The sequence below is a fragment of the Phlebotomus papatasi genome, chromosome 3, assembly GCF_024763615.1.
Source record: "Phlebotomus papatasi isolate M1 chromosome 3, Ppap_2.1, whole genome shotgun sequence".
NCBI classification, from domain to species: domain Eukaryota; kingdom Metazoa; phylum Arthropoda; class Insecta; order Diptera; family Psychodidae; genus Phlebotomus; species Phlebotomus papatasi.
Window position 1 is genome coordinate 29,736,092 of NC_077224.1, and position 14,201 is coordinate 29,750,292.

A 14,201-nucleotide genomic window follows, 5' to 3' on the forward strand; every position below is an offset into this window, starting at 1 on the left:
AAAATAGAGCTTTATTTTCAGTTTAATTAAAATCCGAAAAATAATATTTTAACCGTTGAAGAAAATTGAAATTAGATTTTATTCGTTTTTTTTTAAATTCAAACGCCGGAAATGCTTGGAAGTGCTTAGAAGTGCAAGAAGTGCTGGAAATCACTTATGGCACTTCCGGAAGTGTGGAAGTCTTTGACGTTTTTCATACAAATTCAGGAAGTGCTGGAAGTGGTGTACACGATTTTTCGTCTAATATCTCCCCCTTGAGTGGAGCTCACTAGATGAAATTCGAACTCTGCAGAACTGCAGAAAAATTCATGGTGATCTGAAGGGATTCGAATACGGGACACTTGCATCTTAGAGCGAGTGTCCTTCTCTACCACTTGATCCAGTGCCCCTAGAAATGAAAATGAAAATTATATTTTTGTTCATCTACTCAAAGAGCTCTAATATCTCAAAATTTTCGGAAAAGCAAAATTTCATTTCGAGATATTATAAAAAAAAAAACGCGTTTTTACATTATATCTCACAACGCGAAAATTTCCAAAAAGACCACTTCTTAATTTTGTCATCAGGGTTGTTTTAAACATCTACTCTGTGAATTTGAGACTAATCGAAGAAAGTCGATTAAATAGCTAATTACAATAAATGTGATTATGTAAAAATCATCCAAAGATGAATAATTTCAAAATTCGCGCTATTGCTTGTGTCCCAAAAAACTATTGTCCCATTAATATGGGACAGTTGACAATTTGGCTTGTGGCTTCCCCATATTTCACAGTGTACTCCCCGGCTAATTTGTGTGTGCTGAAGAAGTGAAATCAAAATTAAATAGTAAAGGTAAGAACGAATAGTAATGCACAATTGAGATCGTAAAGAGCGTAACAATAATTGGGGCTAGTAGTTTTCGCTATGAGGAGGTGTAAAATAGGGTTTTCTTGAGTTCATTTAAAAGCTTTAAGTGTGGAGTAGTCTGGCGGTTACTCCAAGTTTTCCTGGTAAAATATTCATTATCTAACCAAAGCAGGAGACTACTGGGCGCTAGTAGGTTTTATCTGATAGGATTGAAATAGTTTGGGCTGTTTTAAAAACCTTCCGTCTGTGACGCCGTCGAAAAGAGCGTTTTTTGTTCGTCTGAGTCTGTACTATGGCGAAGAAGAAGGTATAGAGGTGAATGATTTTTTGCGCTGGCTGAGGGCACTAATACACCTTCACGAGCGTGCCTGTAAAGAACAACGAGAGAGGAATTAAACAGAGCGCACCCAGAGAAAAATCCCAAGCGACAGTGGCAGATGGTGAAATCTCTTTGTTAATGTGATTTTCCCTTTTGTACACAGTCTTGACATCCGGACCACCCTACGCCAACCATGTCGTCCAAACGCAAGTCTGAGCCCACCAAGAGAACGGTGAAGCGCCCCAAGAAGCGCCAAGACGGTGATTTTGAGTCAGACTTCAGTGACAGCAGCGAAGGGCTCGATGGGGCCAATCAGAATCAGCCCGTTGAGGTCCTCATACCCAGTGAGCAATTCGAACCCACTGTGAAGCTGCCGGCTGAGCTGCTGCAGACGCTGGATAAAGAACCTGGACGTCTTATGATTGCTGGCTTTGTTACTTGGGATCTCACTGGACGTCGTGACACCAAGAACAAAGTCACCAAAGTTCGTCCCAATCTCTATGTTTTCCATCGTTTCACAGAAGAAAAGGTAATGAAAAATATAAAAATATTGCTTGTGCATAATCCGATAATTCTTGGATTTCTTTATTTTGTATATATATTTTATTAATTCTCATAATTTCTTTATGAAAAACGTAGCTAAATTAAGGTTTCTCATAATGCTTAGATTCGGGAATTTTATATTCAAAAATATTTAAAGACTAAAAAAACCACGGTAGGGGAAACTGGGGCAAAAAGTCACAAATCGAAAATTTCAAAATTCAATATCAGACAAGATAAATAAGATAGCGGCTTAAAATTTTTTCCATAGACAGCCTCCATAGACCTTCTTCAAAGTCGTAAGCTTCTTAGAATTCGAACAAGGATTTCAGAAAATAAAAAATTGCAATTTTTAACTCTATTTTTTTAAAATGTTTTCCTTACAGCAGATATCAATTTTGGCCTACTTATTTTCCAAAATTGATGCACTGGTAAATATTTCCTAAATGATTTTGACTCTTTGAATACGAAACCACTATTTTAGAATTTTACAAAGATTTTTTTCTCCAGAAATCCTTTTATTAAAAATGGACACTTGGGGTAAAAAGTAACAAAAGCTATGGAGCAAAAAGTAACAAAAACCGAAACACTTTCTTATGTCCCACGGTGAAAAGAAACGTCATTGCTATGTGTCGCTGCTTGTCGTTTGCATTGGTCAAACGATTTGCAGTCTTTTGTGTTTTTTTTTTTTTTTGTAAAATATCTTAAATGCGTTTTTCTCGCTCAGATAGAGAAAACGGTGTTTTAGAAAGGTGTAGAAAAATAAATTTCTTATGAAAATATGTAATCTAGGTATTTTACTTAAATTTACGGAATCCCGTAATAAAGCGAAACAAAATGTGATCGTATCTCATGCCTAGTAGGAGAAAGTACTCTCCCTTCGAACGTTCATGCCTTAGAATATTGTGAATTTTCTTTTAGTTTTCCGAGGAGACTTACACATTTCTATTAAATATTAGTTGAATTACCATCAATTATTGATAATTCCATGATAATTTAGTGTACATCTCTTACCAAAAACAAAAGAAATTCATATTATTCGAAGGCGTGAACGTTCGAAGGGGGAGCACTTTCCCCTACTATTTGCCCCAGCATTTTTGAGAATTATCGCAAAATTACCTTTTAGAAAACGGGTCGATAATTATATTTCCTTACAAAATAGAAGAAAATGACTTTCACAGAGTTGTAGAGCGGCAAATTTGCTATAAAACTGTGCTAATTAGAAATTTCGGAGGTGCACGGGTAGCTTGTAAAAAAATAAGGCAAAAAACAAACGAGCAGTAAAAAATTCAAAATGGGCTGGGCAGTAAAAAATTAAAAATGAGCAGTAAAATATCTGATTATGGTCAGTAAAAAACTTAAATCTTTACAAAAATGGGTCTATTTTATATCTTTTATATATTTAACATTTAAAATAGTTCCATATAGAGTGAAAAACCCTTTATTTTCCCTTTGCCAAAATTTGGATGATAATATCACTGTTTCAAAATTTTTTGTTACTGATCAATTTTAACTTTTTACTGCTCATTTATTCAATGCCAAAAAATAAAGTATCCGTTTTGTGACTTGTTGTCCCAGTCTCCCCTATATTTTCTCATTTTTTTTTCAAGATAAAAAAATATTTAACAATCTCTTAAGCCTAACAAAGTGCAAATTTTTCATTTAAAAACCTTTTCAGTCGTTGGGTTTTGATTTTCGGAGACCGCATAGAAAAAATGCTTACGGTGTCACACACGATTGCTCATAGTCAAAATCAAAACACTATGTAAAAGTCGAAGTCAAAAAAAACCAATCATCGCTATAGAGAGAGCTAATTTCTTAATAGATTGGACCAACCAAAATTGGTTTTGTTAGGAAACTGATACTATTAATTTTATCCGAAGTGCGAATAATCACTTTTCTGAAAATTTGGAATAATTTCGTGGTATTCTATTTTTTTTTAATAATTAAACAAAAAACAAAAAAAGGAAAAGAACATTTCGAAAAACTCGAAATTGTGATCAAGTTTTTTTTCCTTATAATGGGATTGTACAACAACTAGACAAATAATGCGAAACTTTTTTGAAGTACAGTATAGAGAATCACAAGTTTGAGTATGCTTCGCAAAACTATATCGTCATACATATAAGTCATTTTATTATAATGTTTGCGTTTCGCAACTAGTAAATCGTAAATAGAAAATGCCCTAAAATCAATTTGATTACATAGCCGACCTCCCGTTTTTTCGTTATATAATTACTTCTGGAGAGAAAACAGTTAGAGATATTGGCTTGCGGTTTCTCTTATTTCTCAGACCCTCTGAAGTGTCAAGTGACCTAAAAGAAATCTCAGCTATATAAATCTTATTTACTTATCGCTTGTTTCATCTTATTTTCTTTCTTTGAATTGAAAAGATAAAAAAAATCAAAGTCATGAAGGTCCTGTAATAAACACAACAGATACATAAAGAAAGCCCGGTCAAGCTAGGTCAAGTTGAGCTGGGGCAGAGGTTGGGGCGGGGCAATGCGACCTTTGCTCGAAAAAATGTGAGTCTCACCGAACACCAGATGCTTAAATTTTGCCAAAGTTTGTCAAAAATTATCAAAATAAGTTCTTTTTTCAGTTCCTTCTATTCGATGGATTAATACATTTTTAACCATATATAGTGGGCAGTAGAACATTGACCCAAAAATCTGGCTATTTAAAGAAAAATTAACTTTGAAAATAGAAAAATTGAGTTTGAGTGTTAATCGAAATATTTGAAATATTAATGGCTCCGGCACACCTTTTAGATCAGGAAAATTTCATGAAGTCGAAATTGGAATCCTTCTCTTTCTCACACGTTTTTCATTATGTCTATCTCACTCTTCGAACTTCAAATCCGTTTGAGTTAAATTGAATTTATTGTGATGTTTAAAAGAAGAAGAAGAAGAATGCGAAGAGTGAGAGAGACATACGCAAAACGTGTGAGAAAGAGCAGGATTCCAATTTTGACTTCATAAAATTTTCTTGGTCTAAAAGATGTGCCGATGAAGGCATAAATTTCATAAATTGAATTTGGAATGACAGTTATAATGTATCTCAAACTCTATATTCGCTATAACATTTAAATTTCTTCCAAAATAGACATTGCATTGTGAATTTCAAAATATTCGATATTAATATAAAAAAAGAAACATTTCTTTGGATTTATGTGTGCCACATAAATTTGTTATGTTTTGAAGACTCGTAGCATTTTATGAGCCCTTCAATTTTTACCATCAGATATCTAATTCAGACAATTAGAATAGGACTTACAACCATTATAGTATTAATATTTGAAAAAAAATAATTTTTCGCGGAAACTGATTTTTTTAATATGTTTTATGTAAATATATATATTTTAATAATATATTTTTTTAATACTTTCATTTCATTCAATTCATTTCATTTTATTGTCATCCCTCTCATACCAATCTGTTTATAAGTTTACAAATTACAAACATTTAGTTTAAGTGATTGTCTGCTTCTTAGTTACTTGAAGGTAGTGTTTTTTTTTGACCGAAGTATATGCACTTCTACACTGAGAAAAAAAAGAAGCTACGATTAACTTTTTTTCGTCATAACTTTAACACTTTTTAGGTGTAAAAATATATCAACATTTTTTAATGTTAATTTCACATCTTTTGAGGGCAAAATTAACATGAAAAAGGATAACTTTAACCCATAATACACCTAAAAAGGGCAATATTTACACCGATTTCGGATCAATACTGCAGGGTAAAATTAACATTTCCGGAATGTTATTTTGACTTTTTTGGATTTCTCATACCAGTGTAGGTGCTAAAATTTTCCTTCCCCAAATTATGATGTCATAAATTCCTTCTGTCTCCTTTCTTACAATCTTTGTGAATGATTTTGAAAATTTGAATTATTTTATTTTGACCATAATTTTCGGCTTTATTAAATTTAAATTTTTTCCAGGCTGGTGATGGCAAATCACAGCGCTAGGATTAGTTACTTAGGTGACTAATGCGCCTTCCCTTCCGGATTCTCTCTTGTAAAAGTGTTTGAGCTGCTTTAAATTATGTATATATAAAATAGTTCGGAATGACTATCACCATGTATTTATTTTATTGCCCACCAGTCAACCACTCCATTATCGGCTTGCCAGCTATATGCGTGCCCTTATGGTAAACGCCATCGGACAGGTAGCCTGTCCAAATATCATCATGGGTCTACGATGCAAGCTTCTTATCATATATGTATTAATATTTCAATTATTATTAGATTTTCATTCCGACATTTTACTTCATGTATTCCTGATGTTCCACTTAAAAGAGAGTGAATCCCTATTTATGATATTAAAGCCGAAAATTATGCCTCACCGATCCATAAGCCACTTTGGTTTAGAATTTGTTTTACAGAGAATAACGAGATTAAGTGCGAAAGCGATATCGTCAATATTAATAAATTTCCTTTATTTATCCTTTTTTCTACCTTCCTTTTCCTAACAATAATTCCATCTGGAATTGTGACTTCTGCTTTTGGGGTAATGCGTTTGTGGATAATTCTGTTTTCGGCGATGTGATTTATTTTTATTTCTCTCACATTGTCTTTTCAGTTTTTGAACGCATTTATTTATTTTTTTGTAAATCTTATGAATCTGTGATTAATCCATTCGGTCAATGTACTAGAAATACTTGAGATAAAATGTTCATATTTTGTAATTAGTTTCATACAGATTAATAGATGATTTTTTTTGAAAAGAAAATTTTTTTTATCTATTATGAGGGCGCGGGGAGCCGCTGTGTCAAACACACGTATTAACTCTTTCGTCTCTTTTGGGACTCTGAGTACCCAAAGAAGCATATGAATATTCTATGAAAAACAATGTTTTTTAATTATTCAGAACTGATAAAAATTCAATTCTTGTGGTTGATTACAAACTATAAGGATGTCCAAATATCAGATATTTTTTGTAGAACTTCAATTAATTCCTGAGCTTAGATATTTTTGATTAAAAAATAGTGAAATTGGCTTGCAGCATATGCTGCGGTCCGGAAAGAGTTAACGGTCACTGAATTTAAATTCTGTACATTCAATCATTACACACTTTGTTGATTTAGATTTTAGATAGAGTAACTATCCAAGAAAACAAATTGACAATAAGAATTCAAATTAGGAAAGAGGAAAAAGGTCAATTTCAACGGGTCAATTTCAAATGAATTCAAATTAGGAAAGAGGAAAAAGGTCAATTTCGACGGGATTTCATATTTTTCATAGACCATTTTGAGTAAAAAAAATTGCATAACTTTCCACGAAGCGAGAAAAGAACAACAAAATGTATTTCCATCTCTGTCAGGCTATTTTTTCCAAGTAACTGAAGGACTAAGGTAACTAAGAAGTCATACCGGACAGCAATTTGAGTATTAGTTGCCCAGGAATAAATTATCTAAAATCACTAAATTTGCGCATGATGTATAATACCATGGTAAGGAATGGGTTAAAAAAATTCAAAAGAATCGGAGTGTCAGAATTTTTTTTTGTTTTAATTATTAAAATCGATTTTTTAAAAATCTAATGTTCAATTAGAGATTATAGTAAGTTTTAACCATGATTAGTACTTCCGTTATTTTGCCCCCAAATTTTGTATTTTTTTTTCTTTTTAAAATTTCTCCGTCTTTATGGTATTGATGGAGCTCAAATTTTAGTATGTTTAGTATGTTTTAGCTGGGCCTAAGAGTTTTCGATTAAAAACAAAACTTAAGTCCCCACGATCTGTCTGTGGGAGGTAGAAGAGATGAATTTTATTTTCCTAAAATGGCTCTAGCTCCCGTTCTAAATGTCTGAATTAAGTCAACTAAGAATTAAGTGAGAGCATTTTAGAAAGCTTAGGGTATTTAGAAATGCCACAACTCCTAGCAACATTGAAACCCCGGGTAGGGGCCCCATTATTGAAAAGAATTTTTTTTTCAATTTTTGAGTTACTTAGCTCTGGCTTTATGGCATGGATCGGGCTGAAATTTTAGTATGTTATTGTTGCATTTCATATCTATCAAACAAGAAAAAAACTTACGTCAGATAACATAACGTAAAAATTATAACTCATTTTTTTAAGCTGCGTTTTTCTCAATCACACCATTGCTTAAGTTATCAATTTTTAGAGTATTAATGTTCAGTATTTGTATGTATTAATGTATAGTATTTGTTTCAATAGAACCGAAGGTATGGGCCGTATGGGCAATCAAAGTTCACAAAATTCAAAATACAGCTTGTTCTGTTCTATTTGATCAAATTTGATGAGTAAAGGACATGAAACATTACAACTTTCTAAATCATTTGAACTTTGTAAGAACAATATTAATTAATTTCCATTAAGACAAAAAGAACGCGGATTTTGACCCAGATCATTCTTCATTTTTATTACTCAGACTGAGTAAGAAAGGAGGAGAAGGATCTAGGTCAAAATCCGTGTTCATTTTGTCTAAATTCATCAACTGACCGAGGATCAAATACAATTTCCATTATACAAAAACTAGTTTAGGATCCTCCTTAATTCGAGATTGCTTACGTTAAGAATCTCACCTAAAATGACCTGATCTAGACCTACCACTAGTTTTTGATACAATCCATTTTGTCTGTTTTCCAATGTCAAGGTTATTCTTTTGCAAAGTTCTGAAAATAAACTGGGATTGATTGTAAAGAATCTCGGCTAAATAGCGATGGCAAAGTATCCCATGCTTTGCGAAATGCTCAAACTCGTGACATAGATGCTATACCTCAAAAGTTCTTTGTAGTATCATTTTCCGGTATACTACCGATTTAAGCGACTTCTAAATCACTTGAAAAATCGCACATAAGGGAGCATCTAAACGGGGGGATTTTATTTCGAAATCGCCATTTTGACTCAAAAGTCCCCCACTGAGCTTTAGTCCGGTGCATTTTTGTGTATCTTTTGGCGCATAAAATCTCCCTCTTCGAAAGCTCTATATGTTTATGTTCTTCAAATATTTTGACATTTTAAGCGATTTTAAATTTTTTTTTTGTTTTTCAAGAGATTTTTTCTAGTGATCTATTTTCAAATTCTTAAAAGTCGAAAAGCAGGTGAAATAGGGACACGGTATCGATCTCTCTTAGAATGTATCGTTGAATCTTCTTAATATGGTCGAATTGTTAACTAGACATCATTAAATAGAAATAAAGAATTAGTTAAATAGAATAAAGTTGATTTATAGAAAAATAAAAACTTAGGATATTTTCTTAATTTAGCAACAATATTGGCATAAAATCCTGCGGTACGACGGTTTTGATATAGAGGATGAATGCCTCATCTCCTCTTCCTTATGAAGTGTTCGTCACCAGGCATAAATATTAACTTTACCACTCTTTAACAAATTCTTTGATTGTAAAACACTGTGTGATTGACGTTTGAAACGTTTCGAAATAAAATAGTAAGCCTTTCAGACTATCTATTTTAGTTAGAGCACACATGGAGAATTTATAACAGAGGGTGGAGAAAATTTATCTCAGGCGTGAACCACTAGGGGAGATTTCCCAAGACTCACCGGTGCATAGTACAGTGGGGTGCATTTCGAAATCCCCTCGTATAGAAGACGCTTAATAGTTTAAAAGAAACACAAGATTTTAAAGAACAATGAGATCTCAAGATAAAAATAACTGTTCGGTTCACAACTCTACTGAATCATGAGTTCATAACGAAATGTTTGCTTAGGTATCCTTTAGAACATATTCAAAAATGAGAAAAAATAATTCGACGCGTTTTCGTACAATCCCAAAAACATAATTTTGGAGGGGAAGAAAAGGGTTGGGAGGAACTTGAGGAGCATGTTAGTGATTATTAGGCCAACTTATAAGAGTATAGGGCTCCGTGCAGGTCCCTAATCACTATCACTAACCTTTTGACTTCTAGGCGTGATAATGACCGGTAAGGCAAACAGCATGACGTCAAAAAACTCGAAACTTCAGATTTCCAAAATTTTACCAAAATATTATCCATTAGGGTTTTTTTTTTCATTCCGGCACCAAGTGAGAAAAGGTGAAGAGAATTGGTTAAGAGGTGTATTACTTATAATATTCTATTGAAATAAAATTATATTCGAGGGTTTTTCGAGAAAAATAAATCAATTACGATTAGTTGACCAATGCATTATCGATTAAGACCGATGTAGCGGGATAAGCAATTTCAAGATTTTTCCAAAAAATCTAAATTGAACCAAATTCTCCGATTTAATATGTATAAACAAAATGTTCGCCTGTGGAACATCTAAAATATATCCGAAAATCGTTGAAAGTCTGGTCTAATGACTCTTGAGCTTGAGCCAGCTTGATATGAATTAGGGTAGTATCAGCCCTTTTCACTATGTAAGCACTTTTCGCCCACCTACGATAAAACAACTAAATAGATATATTTAAGAATAAGTGGTACTTCAACACTCATTGTTCTATTCTAATATTCTAACGGGTTAATACGTCTCTTAATTATATAAAATTTATTTTAAAACAAATGACGAAAAGTACTGAAACAGGCATAATTGGGGAAAATGCATATTTTTCATTATTAGTTTCTATAATTTATTCCACCAAAGATATCTCCTGCGGGTATGTAATTTATCTGTGTCATAGGAGTGAATTCGCGGTCTTTTTTTTCGGTCCCGAGAATTTCTTTGAAAGTATATCATGTGCGTGCACCCGTGATTCTTCGAGTTTCAAAGTAGAACTCCAAGCGCTCCTTGTAGATTTTCCAACATAACTTTCTTAAGTTTTCTATAAGCAGGATTTCTCACTTCCTCTATATTTGTGAGCGGTAGCCATGTTCCCTCGATTTCCAGTTGTAATTGTTATGTTTTTATCTGTGGTTTAATCAAGTATTTTATCTAATCTTTAGCGCCGAAATACGACAAACCCTTTTAACTATTCCAAGCGCCTCTTTAATTCTTAGCTTGGCAATTTAAATACAGAAATTTATCCAAAATGAATTTGGGAATAAAGGGATAAATAATATTTGCTTCACTCAGAGTATACTTTAGATTCCGATGTTTTTTTTTTTGCATTTGAAAATGAGAAATTTTTGCTGTCTTTTCTCTGACAACATTAACACACCCCTAGGGGAAAGGCTCATAATTTTGCCCAGTTTCTTTTTTTGGACACTTTGAGGATAAAATTGGACACTAAAAAAAATTGATTAAAATTATGGATTTTTATTCCAATATTTGATGAATAATGAATTCTATCTAAATATTTGTTCTCTTTGGAAGGTTTTAACACTAAAATAGGTTAATTTTGAATATGATTTTAGTTGAAATTGCTTTGTTGAAAATTCAGTGTGAGCAATTGCTTACGAGAAACATGACAGAACTTTGTGTTTACTTCAGTCTTATTTAGCTGTGGTGAAGTACTAACAATATTTCTTCGCTTTTATTGAGTGATATTATTGAATATTCATTGAATATTGTGTTGATTCACGTTAGTGGTGATTTGTACATTTGACCTGAAGTGAGATTTGCCTTGTGAATTAGATTTTTCGTGTGAAAAATGGGAAATTTTCTAAGACATTCACCAGTGAGGTGATACTCCTTATCTTGGACAGGTGTTTTTCTCACGAAATTTCGTGAAGTTTTAGCTTTTGTGATGGACAAATGCCTGGAGAAACAAAGGAGCATCATCTCTACGAAAGAGATGTAGCTAGAAATGCCTTGAAAGGCTCCCGGAAAGGTCAAGGAATGAGCGAATCCGCACGTACTTGGAGTACCGAAATCAACTCACTTTAATGAATGATATGGAAAGTTTCCGGGCTTCTTGTGACATTCTACGTTTCCCTTACATGAACAGGAAGAGGACTTGGTAAGATTGGTTCATGAAATGAAGAACAACGGGCATCTTGTTGAGGCGGATTAGCTGTCCAAATTTACAGCCAAGTTGTCCAAATTAATAACCAAGTTGTCCAAAACAAGAGTCAAATTCACCTCTACATATCAATTCATTTTTAAACGTATTAAAACTAATTTTAGTAAAAACAAAGACAATAAACCCTTGCCAAGTTTCTAAACAACTCTCCTGAAAAGAGAGTAACAAGAAAAGTCAATTAGTATTGAAAATATGGCACTTCAAACTTGGAACATCGATGCTTATAAGCAGACAGACTGTCCAAAATTATGAGCCCTTACCCTACCCACCAAAAATTATTATAAGTTTTCAACAGAAAAGAAAATTTTCCGAAATAAAACATTTAACACACTGAAGAAGACCCACACCAGAAGTCGAAAGCTTTGACAAAATTCGAAGTCACTCAATTTGAAAAGAAACAAATACTCTGGCGAATACCGGAAGAGCTGCAATTACTTCAAAAGAAGTGTTAGACTATGACTGAGGGTTCAAATGCAATTTTTAATTGGCGCAGTAAATTATTTTTTTTGTGATGCCAGTCGTGAGGGACCATTGACTGTTAGAGGGCTAAAAGACCATTTTACATGGGATTGTCTGAAATGTTTTTTTGTAGTCATTTTTGCTAACCATTTGCTTTATATTCTTTACAAGAATTCTCGATTTTTTTTTTTACTTTAAGATTCACGGAAATTTGTTTGTATTTCAGTATCGTTTAGTTGTAAGTGGCTGTGCTGCTGCACACTCAATTCTCATCAACATGGATCGTAAGGCCCTAGCTTTGGGTCGCAATCAATTTAATCAGCTCGGTTTGCCGGATACAAAGAGCTTTGAAAAACCCACCCTTGTGCCGGGACTTGAGAATATGAATGTGATCTCGGCTGCGTGTGGCAGAAACCATACGCTCTTCCTCACTGACACGGGTACCGTGTACGCCTGTGGCGAAAATAAGTGTGGTCAGTGTGGTATTGGCAGCAACACTCCCGTTGTGGCAAAACCAACGCGGATTAACTATCAGGGACCGCCAATTGTAAAGGTGGGCTGTGGTGCAGAATTCTCCGTGATATTGGACATCAAGGGGAATTTGCATACATTCGGACTGCCCGAGTATGGTCAGTTGGGTCATAATACAGATGGTAAGTACTTCCAGACCAACACGAAGATGTCCTTCCACTTCGAGATGTCCCCAAAACGCATTGTGCTGTACATTGAAAAGTCCAAAGATGGTCACGTTACACCAATCGACAATGTTCAGATTGTAGATTTCTCATGTGGCAACAATCACACTGTTGCAATTGATGCTCAAAAGAGAGCATATAGCTGGGGCTTTGGAGGTTTGGGTCGTCTTGGGCATGCTGAGCAGAAAGATGAGATGGTACCACGTCTCATTAAACTCTTTGACAGCCAAAATCGTGGAGTTCGCAGTGTTTATTGTGGATCATCGTATAGTTTGGCTGTAAATGATATTGGAGTACTATTTCTCTTTGGGCAGAATAAAAGAACTGGTGAGGCCAATATGTACCCAAAGCCAGTGCAGGATCTCGCTGGTTGGAATATCACGAGTATTGGCACTAGTTACACGTCAATCGTCATTTCGGCCGATGATACTCTAATTGCATGGGGAGCTTCGCCAACTTTTGGAGAATTGGGCCTTGGAGACCTTCAGAAGTCTTCTAGCACACCCAAGGAAGTTTCTCGTTTGGAGGGCATGAAGATACCTCAAGTAACCATGGGCTATTCACATACCCTCATTCTCGCCAATACCGATCATGAACTCACGCGTGAGAAGTACGAGAAACAGCCTGAATTTGATGTCGATGATTAGGATAACCTCATCACTACCGCCCCATGTATACTCGTCCCCAAGAGACACACACACACCTCATGATTAAAAATAAGAATCACATTTTCAATGCAAAGAAACAATCTCTATAGACACGTGACTAAGGTGACAACAAGGCTGATAATGTGAGATTTTCTGAATATATTGAGAAGAGCAGCATAATCTCCTGGGACCTCTTTAATGTAAACAATTTATTCATTTTTATTCAGAGAAGTCTTAGAATCCAAATATCTACCTGTTTTTTCTTTCTTAAATTATGATCTAATGTTTTATGTAGTAATTTGTATTTATAAGAAAATTTTTTGTTAGTATACGCCAGTGGAAAGCCTTCCTTGATTGCGAGTGACTGTCTTCTGGCGTTACAGTGAGATTGAATATTACTAAAATTAATTCTCTTTTATTTGAAAAATGATTCCCTTAATGGCTTTCTTATTTTTTTTTGTGAAAAATTCATATAATAAATCATCTTGGGAGATTACATTAAACATTATGATCTGTTTTGTTTGGTTGAAAACAATCTGTCGAGATTTGATTTCACATCAGACCACAAAAACTGAAATTGTAAAGTATCTCAGCTAAAAAAAAAACAGGAATTTATTTTTCTTAATACTTTTTTTAAGGACGAGAAGGTCAATTGTTTGATCTTGTTAGAGCAAAATAGCTCTTGGCTTGTTAGAGCAAAATAGTTCTCCGATGACCCAATCGTCTTCAAAGAGTTAAAGTATGTTTCAATGTAACAATTTTTTCACTAAAAACCTTTATTTGAAATTAGTCCAATAATATTGAGTTTAA

At 34.0% G+C, this 14,201-nt stretch overlaps 1 protein-coding gene across 2 annotated transcripts; it reads left to right on the forward strand.

Moving 5' to 3' along the window:
- Positions 1 to 745: 745 nt before the first annotated feature.
- Positions 746 to 13,894, forward strand: LOC129807561 (protein RCC2 homolog). Of its 2 annotated transcripts, none has more exons than XM_055856924.1 (3): positions 746 to 831; positions 1,329 to 1,694; positions 12,276 to 13,894. In XM_055856924.1, exons 2-3 carry the CDS (start codon positions 1,359 to 1,361, stop codon positions 13,389 to 13,391), a joined length of 1,452 nt encoding a protein of 483 aa, XP_055712899.1. In that variant the 5' UTR covers positions 746 to 831; positions 1,329 to 1,358; the 3' UTR covers positions 13,392 to 13,894. The 2 variants fall into 2 exon arrangements, with proteins under 2 accessions (XP_055712899.1, XP_055712900.1); XM_055856925.1 differs by having other exon boundaries at positions 821 to 989.
- The last annotated feature ends 307 nt before the right edge of the window (positions 13,895 to 14,201 follow it).